General features: G+C 42.5%; 1 protein-coding gene across 6 annotated transcripts in view; it reads left to right on the top strand.

Annotated features, from left to right (window-relative positions):
* The first annotated feature begins 7,044 nt into the window (after nt 1–7,044).
* dlg5a (discs, large homolog 5a (Drosophila)) overlaps nt 7,045–18,509 on the top strand; it is a 62,694-nt gene continuing 51,229 nt past the window's right edge. For all 6 annotated transcript variants that reach the window (XM_061231423.1, XM_061231418.1, XM_061231421.1 and 3 more), the window contains exon 1: nt 7,045–7,754. In XM_061231423.1, coding sequence (XP_061087407.1) covers nt 7,454–7,754 — 301 coding nt within the window. In that variant the 5' untranslated portion in view covers nt 7,045–7,453. The remainder of the gene's footprint in view (nt 7,755–18,509) is intronic.

Genomic DNA, 18,509 nt, shown 5'->3' with positions numbered 1-18,509 from the left:
ATAGGGTGTGAACTCTCTTAGGTAATTCAGTCTCATTGGGTGAAGATTAGAATGTGATTTGCATTAGCATAGTCTAGAATAAAACCGGGTGTGATTACCTCCTGCAACAATCGGAAAAACAGGTCATGGGTGTTGTCTCATTGCAGTGAACTAATAATTTGTTCCACCATTTAAAGCTGAGTGTTTGATACAACTGTAAATTTATCAAAAAAAAAAGTGTCCCTGGATTTGAATCTTAAGCATCACCCTTAGCATGTGTAAGTTCTTGAATGTCCTGCTTATATACAGTATTTCATGTTCATAGCTATGTAGACGTACTCATGCACGCACGCGTACACACGGTGATTTAGTAGGCTTGTGCTCTGACATCAGAATGTTCAACCTCCAGTCGGATCATACAAAAGACTCCTGGGCACTGCACGTTTGTGGAGATGGATTGGGCTGGCTTGCTCACTTCCTGTCCATGAGCTGTCCTTGTTACTCAACTTTCTCCGCACCACAGATGTTGGGCGATCCGCCATCTTTTCCCTGACCCGTGACTCCCTCCATGTGGCATCATCTGTTATGGCAGGGGATTAAAGAAAAGGAAAATGTGTGTTGCACACGGAATATCATTGTTACACGCATCCTGCTGGCCTCTGTACCTGTGTGTGTGTGTGTGTTTGTGCTTTCTCTCCACTGTGACCAGAAACAGAGCATAAGGCAGAAAAGGGGTACATGGAGCCCTTGGCATGAAGCTGAATAAAGAACAGCTGAATAAAATGCTTATTTTCAGCGTTACAGTATTGCTATTCTTTTTGAAGAGAGCTTGTTTGTGAGGGAGATATCAGTCCTTTACTGTGAAAAGGTTTGGGTGTATGAACATCACATCCCTCCATCAGTCCTTTCACTGGAGTAGTTTAATGTGGTGTGTTACACTCTGGTTATTCCCTTTATCCCATGTGTAATTTAGTGATCAGATTACTGACCTGTTTGTTTGGTGATGGATATTAGTCAGTATGTAGTTCCTACATTACCTCGGTCTCTGAATTAATCCTGACCCTGACTCGTGAGCTGAGAGAGAGGAAAGGGTGGAATCTATTGGGAAATTATAGTTTTTGCTTTGATTCAATGACAGTTATGGATTTATGGACAGTCCTTTTGACACATCACAACATTTTTGCCCCAAAAGCTTGAAAATGCAGACCTCTATAAACTGTTTGCTTTGCCATGACAAGCTGTGATATGAAGTTGCTTTTTCACTTAGCCCTTTTTAAACTTGGGGGGGGGGGGGGGGGGACACAGCAATTTGTGTACAAAAACCAGGTTCATCTGCATTTCCTAGAAATGTTCACACCAGCCTCTCTGTAAATATTACCATCCCTGTTTGCTTTGCAGAAAAATCTAAACTGCTGTGTCTATTTGCATTTCAAAGTAATTCTGCTGTTCTCCCTCCTTTCCACACAGTCCTAGATTAAAAAGGTGGCCATGGCGTCTGTTTGACAGCTTCCCTTTGAAGATGTGAGGTGCCACCGTCTCAGGTAGAAATAATGCGCTTTACATAAGTAGATCCTTTTCCTGCGTGACTTTCTCGTTCTGATCCACGGCACAAAAAAAAAATGCAAACGTTACAATTTCAGCATACTGGCGCACACTGCTACAGCAGCAAAGCAGCGAGAGATTTGCTCCCTGCTAAAAATAATGTCCCATACAGCAGCCAAATGCCTATTTCTAATATCCCAGAGGCGGCACACTTTGTTCCGTAATTTTACGAAAGACCACAGAGGCCATTCTCGCGGAGTATTCGGCCAACAGTAATTGTGGTGATAATTGTTACCTAATTTCAATCTTTCAATTACAGGCTGTCACAATGATTAATGCAGGACAGATTTGGGCCGTACTGAAAGGAACGGCCAAACAAAGCACTGTTCAATGGGTGCAACCTCTAGTGGTAACATTTTGTTAGTGTGGAAGATGCTTAGTCAGTTATCTGGAGACTGAGGGAGGGACACCATTTTTTCAAGCTACATATTCTGGTTCCAGAGAAGAATCCTAGCCAAAGGTAAGGAGAATTGAGTGACCTCAGTATGATATTTGTAAATGGCAGTGTTGCTGGTTCAATGCTGGTCCGTAGGAATATGGATTAAATGGAAATATTTGCCCAGCTACTGCACCAAAAGAAAATACTGCAGCATTGCTGTAGTCTCACAACAGGTCTTCAGATTCTGCTGTTTCATGTCCCACTGCAATGTAACCTACTGAGAAAAGTGTACATGGTTAAAATAAATTTGTATTGTACAATGTACTATGTGCCTAAATTAAGTGGCACCATATTCAAGGGGTTAAATGGGCTGTTTTTTTGCCTTGTACAACAAAGTATGCTGATAAAAGAGCAGTATTTTTGTAACTAATACAGTAGGCTACAGGATTAGAGTTAATCTGCCAGATTAACATAGTACTAAACACAGTACTGTATGAACTACATTTTAGTTTAAGGAAAATATAGATTCAGCATAAAATATGTAATGCATGCTTCGCTCAACATTACATTAAAACTATAAAACTGTAATCCTGTGTTATGTTTCACTTCATTCCAAGAGAATGGATATCTGCCACAGATTTTAGATTGAATGTTATTATTTTAGAGAGACAATGTTTTTCCCAAACTAATACAGCCATTTTAATATATTCTTAGTCACTTTGTGGCAGGAGGCATCCATTTATAGTCATTGATATGATGAAGGAAGTCGAGTCTTTATTTTGGACACTCAGATATGAGCCAAGCCTTCACCAAAATGATATGCTGTGAAACGCAAGCTGCTACAAAATGCCAGCCGTCTCTCCCCGCGGCGGCAATGCCGAACGTGCTAACTGAACCTCGCTGATCAATGGCTTCCTTGGAGACGCGGGTGACAGCAGAATTGATGGCAGCGAAAGGCTGAGTCAGACTGAGGCCCGGTCCAACATGTCTGGAGCCCCCTCCAGAGACAGGCTCACGGCACACCGTACGCCTACTAATCACAGAGTGACGGCTGCATCCCAGAAAGTCAGCCAGGACCCGTCTGGATCCTACCTTGCTGCTCTATGCTGAAGGGGACAAGTCCACGAATTTGAGACGGTTATGACGATGAGACGAGCATTTTGGCAATCGTGGAGATAAGCAGTTCCCCTTTCGACTGATGCCGGAACACATAATTTCAGATGTCATTCCCCACAGTTACTGTAATTAGGGTGTATCGCATGGTTGAGTCAAATGCTTCTTGTTATCATTCAGATGTAGCCATGCACTTAAACACGTGTGTAGATGTATTGTGAACACAGAAATGTTTTTCTTTCCATTGGGGTAAACCACTCTTTACAATATAAAATAACCCCAGTGACAGTGTTCGGCATGGTTGTAAGCCTCACCGACTGCAAGAAAGCAATTTTAAAATAAAGGATTAGATTATTAATGTATAGCAAAAGCTCAGAAGATCAATCCGATTATATGCTTGCTTTCTGAGCTTTTTCATTTACATCACCTTTTTTACTGACTGCAGCCAGTGCAGTGTTAGAAATTATTCTACAGGTGCCAAATGATGCCAGTTTTCACCATTTGTGTTGTTTACTGCTTTTTTTGCAAGAAAATTGCAAATAAAAACCTTTATAAGCTTTAAGAGATACACTGTTTTTGTTTTTAAAAAGGGAGGAAGTTAATTTGCAATGAAAAACAGCACAACTACTGTATATTGTTTAGGAAAATTCTCAAACATTTGGCTGCCTGAAACTCTTATTTTACCAGCCTAAATTGAGTGGCACCGTATTCAAGGGGTTCTGTGTTTCTAACCAAGGTTCATTATGTCACTGAAAGTGGGAATATAGCCCCATTCATCGCAATTAATGCCCATATTGGGAGAGTTACAAGCAGTACTGAGGCCTGTGGTTCATCTTACATGTCATATCCTTTTAAATGTCCCTTTGCCTTCAAGACAGACGTAATGACGATCCTCACCATGAAATTGTATTTCAGTGGTTGTGTATTTATTTCCCTCATGCGATATATTCTTAAAGATACATTTTATGTCAAGAAATGTTATAGTGTGTAAAATATCACTGTGTGAAATTACCACAATATTTCTCATCGTGGAAAGAAATTAATTAACTTGTGGTATGTTTCAAAGGGAAAAGAAAATCAATAGGGGATGAATCACCGATGTCTCATAGAAACACATTCTCCAATTCAGCCATGATTCCTTTCGTACTTTCGTCAGCACAGAAGGCATAAATCAATTCTACTGCAAATGGCAGTTGCCTTACAGACAATGAATACACCACATGTATGAAATATAGACCTGTCAGGCCCACTGCAGCACCATATATCTTATCAAATGAACAGGTACTCAAAATAGAAAACCCAGTGCCAAATCTAATTTATACAACATATTTGTAGATAGGAAAAAATAAGCAGTAAGATGCGTGTTGTGGCACACGTCTTAGTTTGCAGATGGTCACATCTCTAGTTAAAAATTTGAGTGGGCGAATGTGATTTTCAGGACACAATCCTGCCAAGAAACATTGCATTTTTTATAAGTGAGTGTGAACACGAAACACATGGAGAGAGGGTATGCTGGAAACCATGGCCTTGGCTTAATCTGTGTATCTGCTGTTACCAAAGCATTCAGTCATATTTTATGGAGATAAAGTTAATATGATCCCTAAGGTGCAGCAGACATGATTCGTGCTCGATTCACATAATATACCAGAACACCTATGATTTTTTTTTGTCTGCAAAACTGTTCTTTCTCCTCAGAAATTGTGTGTAAACACAGTGGACATTATTTCGGAATACTCTGGCTGGTGTATAGTCGTTGAGCACAAAAAGCATTATATATTGAGAAGATAATAGAAATCTTTACTTTCTGTTTTTTGTTTGGGTTTTATTTGTTATTAATATCACATTTCAGGAAAGATAACAGGCTTATGAAATCAAGCAGCTAATTGATAAAGATAAAAAATGTATAGCTCTAGTGGACTTAAACAAGAAGCAAGCAGGCCTCCAAGCTGTATTTTCTGGAACTTTCTATGCAAGTTTAAACCTCTGTTTTTTTTTTTTGCCATCCCCTTGTGTCCAATATAATGTGATTTTATTGGATGAAAGTAAGAATTAAAGTACATAAAAACTAGACGTGATCTTCCAGTGGAATGTAACTTCTAAAAATAGAATTCTGGCCTTCACATTAACCAAAATAAAAATATCTGACTTTGGTAACAAGCTATATGCATTTCACTGCATACTTTCTTGTTCTTGGATAGACTGACAATTCCAGACTGTTGTGGAATTGACTGTATGGTCATTGTGATTTTACTGAAATCTGAAATCAACAAAAGGAGCACAGGCTTAATGAAGGTAATCCTTGTTCAAATATTTTGCCCAAATGTACAAAAAAGTAGCCTTTGGAATGATGTCTAGTAATGTCAGCCACTACTGAACCACGTTTTGTGTGTAGTGGCGGTGTCAGCTCAGAGTGGGATACATTTTAGTGTACAGATTTGTAATCTTTCTGCAGAAAGGAGGCTTGTGCAAAATAAAGATATTTGAAGATACTATTTGAAGATTGAAGAGTGGTCATTTCAGGGCACACAAGACCACTGCCATGTTTACAATGATTGCTGCTCATTTCCACTGTGAAAGTGGTCCTATTGTTGCCCTCACCAGCATAATAAAGATCACAACATTTTACCCAATGACATAAATAATTCCAATGTCCCCTGATGCATATCGAGCCAAATAAATGGCAGCCAGACCACATAACCTAAGAAGCCTTTGATATTTTTTTGAGAAATAACGAAAGAGCTGGTGATGAAGGGGCTGTAGAGGCTTTTGCCTGACGTAGGAGTACCAAGCAACAGTAAGTCTACATATGTTTTACTCATTCCTGTGCATAGCATGCAGACGACGTTGTATCTGATTACACTGTGGGACCACTTACAAGACAAAGAATCGAAGTTATGTTGCTTCTGACCATGTCTGAATATAATAACTGAAAACTTGAATAGTGCGCGGTGGTGTGCCTGATACTTCTTTCCCCGAAGTCTTCTTGAAAACATGTTACATCTTGTAACACAGACCGAACGCCTATCGATTGTTTACTAGTTTGTATAGTAGCCTATAGTAGCCTACTGATGTGAAAACAGGTTGCTGGTCTAAAAACGGACATATTTCGCACAAAGCTAAAGTAGGCTAATGTCTCTGAAACTTACATATATGCACAGTTCACAAGCTCTTTAATCAAAACAAGGTTTAGTCAACATTTCTGGACGATTCCAAAATCGAGGAAAAAAATAATTGTCGTGAACAACGATGTCGGTGAAGTAATCTTCTTTAAAAAACCTCTTGACTCACAAGAAACGAATGTAGACCTTATTTCATAACTCGCCGGCTATTCATATTTCTAGGCTGCCAAAAAGCTCTCAGAAAATCTACTTGAAACAGAATTTGCACTCGCTGTTTTTTTCCTATCCACTGCCTGGGTGTGTCATCGGTGCAAGTGCCAACCAATAGTTAAAGCTTTTGTGCAACGGGGCGGGACAAGTGGTTAAAGTGATCTCAGAATGGACCAAGAATGGGGAAAGCCACCACCAACAATGAGGTGGCGACATCCAGTCTGTGTGAACGTCTTTTCAGTGTGTGAAGCCTATTGCGATTATTTAGTTTCTCTATTCATCTGCACTAAAGCAGACTAACTACGTTCCTGACACTTTGGTAGATAGCAACAGCTGTATTTCACAAGCGCGCCCACACACTAAAGTAGCCGAATAATGTATTGAATAGTAGTAGCATAAAAATTCTGTAGTTTTACACTCATATAGCAGCCATTCTTCTCTGGATGGTGGAAAAATAATCGTTCAAATTGACTGCCACCCCATCTTCTGCTCGGGAGCTTCGGACTCTGTGATTGTTGTCACACAGCTAAAGTTACAAGCACAGTGATGACCAGGTGTGTCTGTCGGAAGCTCCGCCTTGTTTTACCTTACATGGCGATTAGACGGAGACTTGATTGACAGCAAGCAGCAGCTGCTGAGCTGCTGAGACATGGCGGAGCTTGCAGTTTTGTGGGAGAGCTCTTAAAGAGTTGCGGTACTTTGTAGCAGTTCGGACGGCGAAGGAATAGCGAAAAATACTACAGAAAAGGGCTAATGTAGTTGTAACTGCTTACGATGGAAGCGGTCAAGAAAATAGGGGAAATGTAGGACTTTTGGGACGGTGGGAAAATGTACTGCTGTTTCATAGTGCAGTCAACAGCCTTAGGCAACAAATATGGCTACTTGTGTCTCTTTCAATTTGCGATGAAAAGCTGCTCAACTCGGCCATTCATTACAATGGCTGCGGTGCCGATTTCCTAAAAGTGACCATCCAGAAGAAGTTCTTGCTTGATCGTTTTTACGGTTTTGAATGTTTCGCCGAGGATAAGAGCGCAGAACGCAGCGAACAGCCATGGAACCTAAGCACAAAGAGTTGTTAGATCAATGCCACCAGAACTTATTGGAGTCCATTACAGATGCAGACCGGGTGGTAGAGTTGTTGGGGAAATCTGGCACCCTAAGCCCGCTGGAGAGGTTTGAATTGGACAATAACTGTTCGACAAGCTCAGAGAAAGTGGACCTTCTCTTGAAGATGCTGGTGAATAAGGAAAGAGACCATTTTCAGGACCTGTGTGTGGCCCTGGAAAAGACGCACCCACACCTGTATTCAGCCCTCTTCTTGAACGGCGGAGGACCAGTGGACCATTCCTCCGGTAAGATCTGAATCTAGTAACTGAATCAGCAAGTCACAATACTGTCGAAACGATGTCTAGGGAAGGAGCGTTCATCACCATTCGCAGACATAGTAGCACATCTCCACTCGGCTTCTGCAAGACACGCGAATACGTGATCATTCGACATGGCTATGAAGCCGGTGGCAAATACAAACATTTAACGCTATTTACAGCGATGCGTAGGATACATAGCACGTCAGAAGTATTTAATTGTCTGATAATGGAAGCAGCTAACATTACCTGCTAATGTACGTGTGACCCCACCTTATATTTATTGACGTATAGGCCTTTGCTTTGCTATTAGGGTGGTCACTACTTTTCTTCCACGTCAAATGTCGTGGAAGGCATTTGGGTAGCCTACCTGAAAATTGCGTTTTCTGAAAGACCGTATAAGTTTTACGGCTGAGCCCTAACCTCTTGTCAAGGAATTCAGTGTCATCGTACTAAGACAAAAATGACACTATGCATTATTTGACCAGTAAGTGTGACATGAAAAGGGGACAATACTCTCTGTGTAGCTTGCACAAAAGGCTCTGTTTGAACCCCGATGCCTGGAACCGCTGGAACGTGTATGTGCAAATTATCGGACGACACAACTGGCGGATATTGTGCACGAATAATCGATATCGATGTGCATAATCTGCAAAAGTTTCCGCTTTCAATAAGACAACTGGTGTTGAAGCTCCCTAGTTATGTCTTCAATTGGGCAGTAGCGTTTGTATTCTGTTCACCTAGTTTGGAATTACCCTGATGCAATCCTAAAATACGTGTTGATACTCTACATCAGAGTTGGCTGATGTTACAGTGTAGGCCTATTAATTTGCATAACTAAGCAACCGGGTCCTTGGTGTATTCAGTCATAATTTCTCTCAGTAAAAGTGCACATTAGGCTGTATATTGGTCAGTGTAGCAATGAAGTCGGTGAGTCATTTAAAGTAGCTTGCACACCAGCGAGATGTCCCCCGTTGTCTTTGCTTTCATGGTTGTTTTAGGATGTCTGAAAATGCGTTTTTGCTGTCTGGTGCATTTGTTGCCACTTTTTGACCACTACCATGAATGGTTCTGACTATTCAACAAGTCCAATATTTGCAAGTAATCATCAGATGAAACTTGATCACTGTAAAATAGCTAGTTGGTGACTTGATTGTGATATTGACAAACCATTTACTAGATCACAATAATGTTTTATTCATCAATGCGTCATGGTAGAATGGAAATGATGAAGCAGAATAAAGATAGCCAGCAGATATTGCACATGCGCAATGTGAACATTTATTTTATTGGAACGTAGTTTTACTTGTCACTGTTTTATTTATTTATTCATTTATTGTTTATTTTTGCAGGGACAGCGCACAATTAAAAGATAATTGCACCAGAGTTAGCTAGCAGCTAATTGACATCTGTAGTCCCCGGGCAGGTAGACAGAAAACCACAGAAACAGCAAACACCCCATTGTGCTGTTTTATGTAGGGTATCACTTTATGTAGGGCTAGGTTTGATGACTAAAGCTAGCTTAATTGGCCATCTCAACCTTTGTGTTCATACTTTTCAGTAAAAATAACTTAATTGAGGTCAGTACCTAAATCATAGTTTGCCTACCAGCTGCATTATATGCTACTGTGTTCATTTTGAAAAGATGCTGCGTAGTTCTTAGTTTTAAAAGATGCTGATCTGTACATGCCCTGCCTGCGTATACGTGCATACTGACCCTGTTTAGTGTTTAACTGGAAAGGCTGCTCTTAACTGATGCCCTGGAATAAGAACATGGCCTTGCTGATCACATAACTTGGTAGTAATGTTACACAACAGCCAATTTTTCTTTGTGTTTATTTAGCACGGCCAATGCTTGACCATGAATGACTCTCATCACAAGCAATTTAGTGTTTCTGGATATTCCAAAATGAATTGGCCTGTTTGTGGAACTGGCTCAGAGTGTAGGACTAGGCCTTAAACTTACAGTTGTAAAAACTGCTTCGCACCTCCCTGCTGTTTTTGAACGTCAGTATTATCAGTGAATTGAATTAGTGTGGTTTGTCAGTGGAGGAGGCAATACGTTTTCCTACTTCTCAATTCTTGCCCTTCTGACTCATTTTCTGTCCTCTTGATTTTTTTGTGAGGGCCTTAAGAAGTTGTTGCACCACATCTGTATTTGGTTTGGCCATGTTTGTTGACACACACTTCTCCTTCCTGGTCCCTGTGTCAGCGAGTTCCCATTCATGTCTGCACCTATTGTGATGCTAAAGTCCCTAATTATTGTCTCAAGATGCACCAGGGTGGACTTTGATAGTTACCGAAATGCAGTTGGCCTGGAGTTGCCATAGTAACTGCAAATAACAGTTCATTGCTACAATTCATTAAATTTGTCATAGTGGATAATGAGAGTACTTAATTTAATGATTGCAGGCCGTTATATTTCACATGATTCAAAATTAGCCTATTTTGAATAGCAGTTCTTGGATTTGATTTTCAGTTATTTGGAATGAAGTGGAGAACTGTGTGATCTTCTGTCAGAGGTGGTTTCACTTACAAATGTCTGTCCAAGACCTTGCATGAGTTTTTATGTGAAAGTTGCAATTTAGCCTATTAATCCATAATTTGTCTGGTTTTGCTATTTTGCAGTATTAATGTTTAGAATTGCTGCCACCTTTCAAATGTTTCCAACGTTAGGTGGCCAAGATTCGGGCTCATTAGTGGCGTTGGACAGAGCTGGAAGAAGGCTGCTGTGAAATTTCAGAAGGGGGCTCTAAAATGGCACAGTCATGGCTATGGAAAACACCACTAAAGAACAGGCTCTGTCCAGGGCTCATTTGTGTTGCTTGCGTTCGCCTTCGTTGCTTCACGTTCCGTTTGGTAAGGGAATGAGGACCTCGGAAGAGAAGATCCGGTAAGATACGGTCTCGGTTTAGCGAGAGCCGATGCTATTGGTTCTGTCACAGCGTGGAGTTGAGCCTTCTTTAAAGGACCTTGTTGAGCTGGAAAGGTGACCATTTTGTAAGAGAAGCAGTAGATAAGAGAACGGACCAATTACTGTGTCCCATCAAAGGACGATGCTCAATGTATTTCGTCACTGAAAGTGCAAATTCAGGATAAATGGGAGATTGAAAATTGCAGAATGCATTAAAATCATGAGAGTGCGGTCAATGAGCTGTAATCCCGAAAGGGATCCTCCATTAACTGGAAAGGACTAAAATCGATAGCCTTATAGCTATGAAACGTCTGTAATGTTTGTCAATGTCAGCGTGACACGTATTCACAGGTTTCAGTTCTAATATCGCACGCCCAGCCAGACGCAGGCTTAAAACAGACACTTCCCAGGCAAGCCGTGACTCTTCTGTGGCTGCGGGGCTAATCATGTGAAGGACTGCAAACCCTGTCCTTTTCAATAAAGCCTGATAAGAACCTGCTTCCCCAATTGCTCATGACAACAGTGCTCTTCTCTACCTGTCTGAATTTAGTCGGCAGTAAATAATTGCAATGCGTAGGTTATATTTCTGAAGACTTATGTGTAAGGCAAAATGGAAAAATACTCAAGCCAAGATAGTTCAGACTCTTGAATAAAGGTATAATGGGCAATTTCTGAGGACTTTGTTTCAGGAACTACTGTAGTCTCCTTGGATACCTGTGCCACAGGTTAAGCATTATTTAAAGGCTTGATAAACCTTTATGCCCCTCAAAGTTAAGCGATACTCTGATATAAGGCAATGCTTTTGTCCTTGTGGCGATATTCTCTCATGGAAAGTTAAGTTTTCATGCACTTGTGGCACGAGTGTGTGTTTCTGTGGAAGGCCGTTGCGAAATCCGATGAGTTTGCTGCAGACTATCCGCTTCGGTTAGCTGGCGTGTAACTATGTGTCTGTTTTGAATTTGGTCGATTGCTATCATTACTGTCCACACTCTTCCTTTACAACGTCTCAGTACCTGTAGTTGCATTCATGCCTGTTTGCCTTTTACTGGCTGATGGTTGTCACAATATCCCATTTCTTATTGTAATGTAATGGTTTTAAAAAATACATAATTATGTCCAGTCACTTGAATGTACAACACGTTTTCTGTCTTTAGCACTACTTATTTTGTTGCTTTAAATGCCTACAGTTTTTGTTGAAAGTGCAGTTTGAGTAAGAAACACATACTGCTGTCAGGTAGACGCACACTGTACACACGTTTACCCTTTATTGCAGCAACCATCTGGCTTACAGGTGATTGATGTGGTCTTGGCAACATCATTTGGCATGTTTGTACAATTTCTAGGTGTTCACCATACTCAACAAATATTGGTGTGCCAGGAAGCAGATTGTGTCGGCTGCCCGTACAGATGCTAGACCTGGGTAATTGTTTTGGATTCCAGTGTTTTTCTGTGCTTGATTGCTCTTGCCTCGTACAAGTGAGCCAACCAAGTAGACCAGAAGGCAGAGTTTGCACTTCAAGGTGATTCACAGGTTCCAATACACCAGACAAGTTCAGTAAAAGCATAGAAAAGTATTTGAATCCAAATAAACTGCATATTTGACCCAGGTCTGACAGATGCTCTCTCTTTAGCCCTCTGTTGCTCCAGCTGTTTGAATAGTAAGGCTGACTGCACCAGGCCAGGCTAATGTGCAGAAATTGCTTTTGCTGGTACACCTGGACCTAGGACTTTGTTGTTCTCATTTCCAGTAACTTTACAAGGCATGTATATCATAACCACTGATCATCTGAAGGGGCCTGTCAAGAACTGATTGATGTGGTCTAGACTGTTGTTATCCCAAGCTTTTTGGGAATCAAGTTGCTTAGCTGATCAATATCAGTGCGTGCTTGAGGAATGCTTGAACAGAATTAAGCTCGGCATCATCTGGCATTCAGTATCTATTAGAGATTATGTGACAGGGCTGTGAATGTTATTCGTTTTTTCATGTGATGCACAATTCTCACCCTTATGGAAAATACTGGGAAAGGCACACTAGTGGGGACGAACGCTCACAGTGGAGCATTCTGTTTAGCAAACGTGTAGCCGCAGAGGCATACTCCCGTGCAGCAGTCTGCGCCATAATTGTAACACAGATGTTAATTACATCATATCAAATCCAAATTAGATTTACAGGTCTGGGCACATTAGAAATGTTGGTTTATGTAGAATAATGAATTACCTCTCCAGTGACGCTTTTGTACGGATCGGTCCCTGGTAGTGTGAATGATCCCTCAGACCGGTGTGTACATTTTGGTCTCAAACGGCCTAAAGTATTAATGCTTTGCGAAAAAAAAAAAAAAAAAAAAGATATTAACAGGAGAAAGGCCTGAACAAATAGGAAAAGTACTCCAGTGCCAATTTCCTGCTGGAGCGAAGTTTATTTGAAGGAAAGCATTGCGCAGCAATACAGTGCACTCTTATGGGGGAAAGCTTTAGATGGCAAGCTGTGTAAATATCTATTTAGCCCTTTTAACTAGGCCTATTTACGCTCTCCCTCCGTCCCGTTAGAATACGGCTTATGTCCTCCTCCGCTTCCGCTTTGCTGAACCTTCTGCGTGACCATTAATCTGGCGGGTCATGCGGTGTGACAGGTAATCACCTGGCTTATCCCGGCCCTGAATGAGCGGTGTTGTGCGCCTCATGTTTAATGCAGGGCTGCTCGTGTGCGTCTGCGGTGGCGTGCCACTCCTTTGTGAGCGGGCCATCACCGGTTCACAGGGCCTGGTGGTTTAGGCGAGGCCTTCTGTATGGCTGACCTCAGTCTCGGTGCAAGGGAAGAAGCCGTATCATGTAGCCAAAATGTCCTCGGGCACGATTACGTGCAAAGCTGTCCCGGAATGCCTTTTCAGAGGAAAATTCAGTGGCAATAAAGGGCTGATGTTTTATGTATGCTTGTGTAGAGGCAAGCTTTCATATGAATGCTTTCAAGAAGCCATTCAGGTGTGGGTCCCAATTTGCAGTCCTCGAGTCCACGCAATTTTATAATGTGATCCGTTTTTGTATTTGCGTCCACTTATTTTCGTGCAAGTGGATGTCATGTTTTATGTATAAAAGCAGCTTTTAAGAGTGGCTTCCTGCAGATTTATTTGGCCTATCGCTGCCACACCAACTCGATTCGGGAAGGTAGGTGCACCCATAGCAGTGTACTGGCTTCTCCATTTTCACTCTGCAGTCATCCTGAGCTGTGCAGTCGCTCGTTTCCTGTGTGTCCAGTGCAGAGAGACAGCCGGCCTGTGATCTGTCAGGCCTCTCTCGTGTGCGCTGAGATGGGGAGAGCGGAGCTAGCGGTGCTAACCGAAGCTAAGGCGCATCCTGCTACACCCTGCCCATAGCGCATTAGCAATCAATTCATCGACATGTCGCTGGTCTGAGAACCGGTGCCTTAGCAGGATGTGTCGTCTGGCAGCTGTTGTTTTGGCCTGACGTTTTGCAAACAGAAAGGTCGTTTTCCAGTCGTGGCCGCTGCGTAAACTGTAAACGAGTGCAGAAATGCACATAGCTGCTGCCGTGCCCTTGTGGCTTACCTGACAGATGCCAGTGGAGACGTTTTGACTTCAGGTGGCAGATAGGACGGAGCCTAATGAGGTTTGTGATGGTGCAGACATTTTCACGCCCAGAACAATTTGGAAGCGGCCCCGTTTATAACCACTGTGGTTCCGCTGCAATCTGCTTGCTCTTGTGAGTCTTAACTGGAGACTTGGGATAAATCTCTCGCTGCTGTGATCTTGCACATTACAGTAAAAGCTTTCATTACACTTCATGGTTGTGATGGGCGCATTGATCCATCAATACATCAAATTGGTGGAAAAAAAAAAAATAGTGATTGGTTTTTTGGCTACTCAGCAAGATGGTGGTCTCGGGGGAAAAGCAGTCAAACGTGTTACCTGACATTATTGTTTTTGTAAATGGAGTGCATTGCTTCAGTGATGTATGAATCGAGGAATAAAACACAATTCAGTGCTTACTGAATGATGTTGAATGCGATAAGATGGAATGGATGGATATCTACCAGGGGAATTGGGTGTATGGAACGTTTACCCTAGCTCACCTCGCATATCCCAGTTACGTAAAGTACTTGAGATGCAGCACCCAGCCAAAATAAATGCATCTAAAGAATATTTGCTTCTAAAAACATCATTAAAGGTCCCATATTGTGGAAAATATTTCCCTTGCTATGTGTATTATAAACGAGTTGTAGGTGCTATAAAAACAGTGAAAATATCAAGATGCACAGTCCCCAAAGGAATGCACACAATCTGTATTAAAGCAATACACCAACATTTTTGGAAATATACCTTTTTTTTCCCCAACTTACCTGAACTTAGACCAGGACTTAGACCAGATGTTCAATAAAATTTTTGTATATTCACTGGCTCTTTCCATGTTAGCGTAACGTGTTAGCTTGCACCTTCTGACGGTAGAGCTACTACCTTCTTCTCAGCACACGTATATTTCAAATACACATGATACCTTGTGTAAATAAGACTGCTTCACAGTTGCTGTTAGGTGTATTTCTTCACTTTGAAGGTGGTAGGGTACTGACTCCTTTCGACTTCACGTCTATGTGCTAAGCTAGCACGTTGTGCTGATGTGGAAACAGCCAGTGAATGCACAAAAATGAAAATTAAATCGAACATCTCGTCTGGGCAAGTTGGAAAAAGGTATTTCCCAAAATGGTGCATTTAAATGAGCCCTTTGAACTTCTGTGACTTTGTCACATCTGTACGCTCAGTTGCACCCACATTGTAGCCGGAAGAAATCAGTGCTCGGCAGGCGGTGTTAAGGTCGTTGTGGAGCTAGCTAGCCAATCAGAACAGAGGTTAATTAATATTAATGAGCCTAAAAGACACACTAAAACAGCCTGTTCTTGGTAAAGTGTTGGATAATGGTCTAATGGATATCAGGTCCTAAAATAAAATACTGGACCGGTGTACAATATGGGATCTTTAAGGCCGCATTCTTGTCTCTAGACTGTCCAATTCCAATAGATGAGGCATTTCAAAACCTTAAAATGATTGTAATGCATTTTAAGAACTGTTTCCCTTACAGCTTTTCTAAAAGCAAAAAGCAACATGGCCAGTTAAAATGCTAAATGGGTTTATATCTTTTGGAAATGAGGTCATTGAAACTAATGTTAATGGGCAACATTGCCCTTGGTGATTTAGGCACTGCCTCAGTCTCTGCCCTGAGTTTGGTTCTCATCCCAAATAAGTGCTACTATGTAGATTTCTGACTGGGTATAAGAAGCAAAGTTCACAAATCTGAGAAACGCAAAGTTGTTGTCACCAACAGCTTACCGAATCAGTCTGGGTGAAATGGTTAACACTGCGGGATGTGCAGCAAATTGCTTTCTTTTATGAAGCATTTAGTTGTAGGCCATTGTGCTTTTTCCTGTTCACAGTGCTATCTTGCTGGATTCATTTAACTCCATTACATTAATAGCAGTGAATGTGTTCAGCTAGCAGTGAATGAAGGGCTGATGTTTCCCTCGGTGAACATTGTCCTGGCCCAGGGCAGTCATCCACAAAGAACTGAGAAAGCTTGCTGAGTTGTTTCAGATTTTTCCCCTTTCCAGATGACATCATCTGCCAAGTAACTACTGTGTAGACAGAGGCCTTCTTAAAGAGACAGTAGTATGCTATTGTTAGAGGACATCTGACTGGCTGGTTCATTGTATTTGGTTTTTCCATGGATGTTAAAAAAGGTGATTATGATTAAAGACTATGAATAATTATGTACATATGGAAAAATGTAATACTTTAATGTCAATTAGGTTTTTGTCAAATTTCAACTGAGGAACCTGTGGACAAGTGGCTCTTACCAGGCTTAGTACAAAGTAAATGATCCAGATAAAACTCAACAGCTTTCTAAATATTGAACTCATGTCCTCTGTGTTCTGGTTTTTATGAGTTCACCAGTCAGATGGTCCACTGTGTTTCTCTCATCTTGTACAGAAAGCTCGCTCCCCGCTCCTGAGAGCAGCGATCTGAGATCTTGCTGAGCGAATGAGTCACTGTCTACAGCCGTGCACTGGCTTTGGCATCAACACACTGCTCCGCAAATCACTTTCCGAAGGGGTGTTTTCAATCCGGGCCGGCCCCCGTATTCCCGTTTACGCTGCTGGGGGGCCGGCCCTTCGTCTCCGGTTCTTCCACGTATGAAAGTCTGCCTCCAACGCCGCCGCAGATCTCTCCGGGGAAAAGCGCATCGCCCGGGCGGTCGATGCCGGGGAGCTGACGCCCCTCACCAGAGGAAGTGTGTGCGCCGGCCTCGCCGGGCTGTGTAACGCGCACCGCGCGTTCAGACGCTGCCGCGCTTTAAAGGGAATCGATGCGTCTCAGTTTCCCCCCGCGGCTCAAGCCTCTGTTTCAGCGCTCAGGGCTTTGATGGGCGATCCGATCTGGCGCTTTGATTTTCGGGGAGCGGGCCGTTGCGCGTATATAAAGCCACGGCCACCTGCACGAGGAACTCGGCTCGGGATCATTTTCACACTCGTTCCCAGCCTCACGCACAGGCATCTAAGATTCATATGCCCCCCCCCCCCCCTCCTTCTGCTTAGAGGTGCTCTGGCCACAGCTCGATTGGTGCGGGAAGGTTTTTAAAAAATACATATATTTTCTGCCCATTATTAATGGAACGATTCAGCATAATTGGCCTGTTCCATGTAGTTAAACGGTGGGAGTATTTGTACGTTTGGCTCAACCCCTCCGGCAGGCCGTTGATGAAATGCTGAGCTCCATCTCGGTGAAATGGCCGAGCACACTGCCGTCTGCCTCCCGTTTCCCACCGATATGTGCCGCCTTGGCCCGACTACACCCAACCCCCCACCCCCTGAACCTCACACCCCTCCCCCTCCTCATAGGCTCTTCCCCTTCGCACACTCTGAAGACCATGTATATATGCATGTTGGCCTTTATGTTTTAAACAGACAGGGTCTAAATTTGTTCTATACTGCCCCAAATGGCAGTGCTTGCATAATTTAGTTTCTTCTCCTACATCGTTTTATTGTAGTGTTATTCACGGTCAGAGAACACTATTTGTGTGATGCTGTATTTCTGGGCTTGGAAGGAATATTTCCGTAGGAATAATGAAGCCAATGCCCCTCTGCTTCTGTAGAGATAATGAAGCCAATGCCCCTCTGCCTCTGTCGGAATAATGAAGCCAGTGGCTCTGCTTCTGTCGGGATAATGCAGCCAGTGGCTCTGCTTCTGTCGGAATAATGAAGCCAGTGGCTCTGCTTCTGTAGGGATAATGAAGCCAGTGGCTCTGCTTCTGTAGGGATAATGAAGCCAATGGCTCTGCTTCTATAGGGATAATGAAGCCAATGCCCCTCTGCTTCTGTAGGGATAATGCAGCCAGTGGCTCTGCTTCTATAGGGATAATGAAGCCAGTGCCTCCTCTCTGCTTCTGTAGGGATAATGCAGCCAGTGGCTCTGCTTCTATAGGGATAATGAAGCCAGTGCCTCCTCTCTGCTTCTGAAGGGATAATGCAGCCAGTGGCTCTGCTTCTATAGGGATAATGAAGCCAGTGGCTCTGCTTCTGTCGGGATAATGAAGCCAGTGCTCCTTGTGTTTCCATTACTGGTTGGCTTGGGTAATGAAGGGTTTCCCAGGTCTGTCTTCTGCAATGTGTTCCCTCAGTCACATCATCCTCCTCCCCCCAGCTAGATCCTCCTGACCTATTTTCAGCTCTCACCCCCTACAATTTCTCTCCCATTTGCATCCTATAGGATTTTCTTTTTGCTTTTATTTTCTTATTTCCGCTAAATCTTCTCATTATTTTTCAACGT

The sequence above is a fragment of the Conger conger genome, chromosome 2 (genome assembly GCF_963514075.1).
Source record: "Conger conger chromosome 2, fConCon1.1, whole genome shotgun sequence".
NCBI lineage: Eukaryota > Metazoa > Chordata > Actinopteri > Anguilliformes > Congridae > Conger > Conger conger.
Note: the sequence above shows the minus strand (reverse complement) of the source record. Positions and strands in the feature narration are given on the sequence as shown.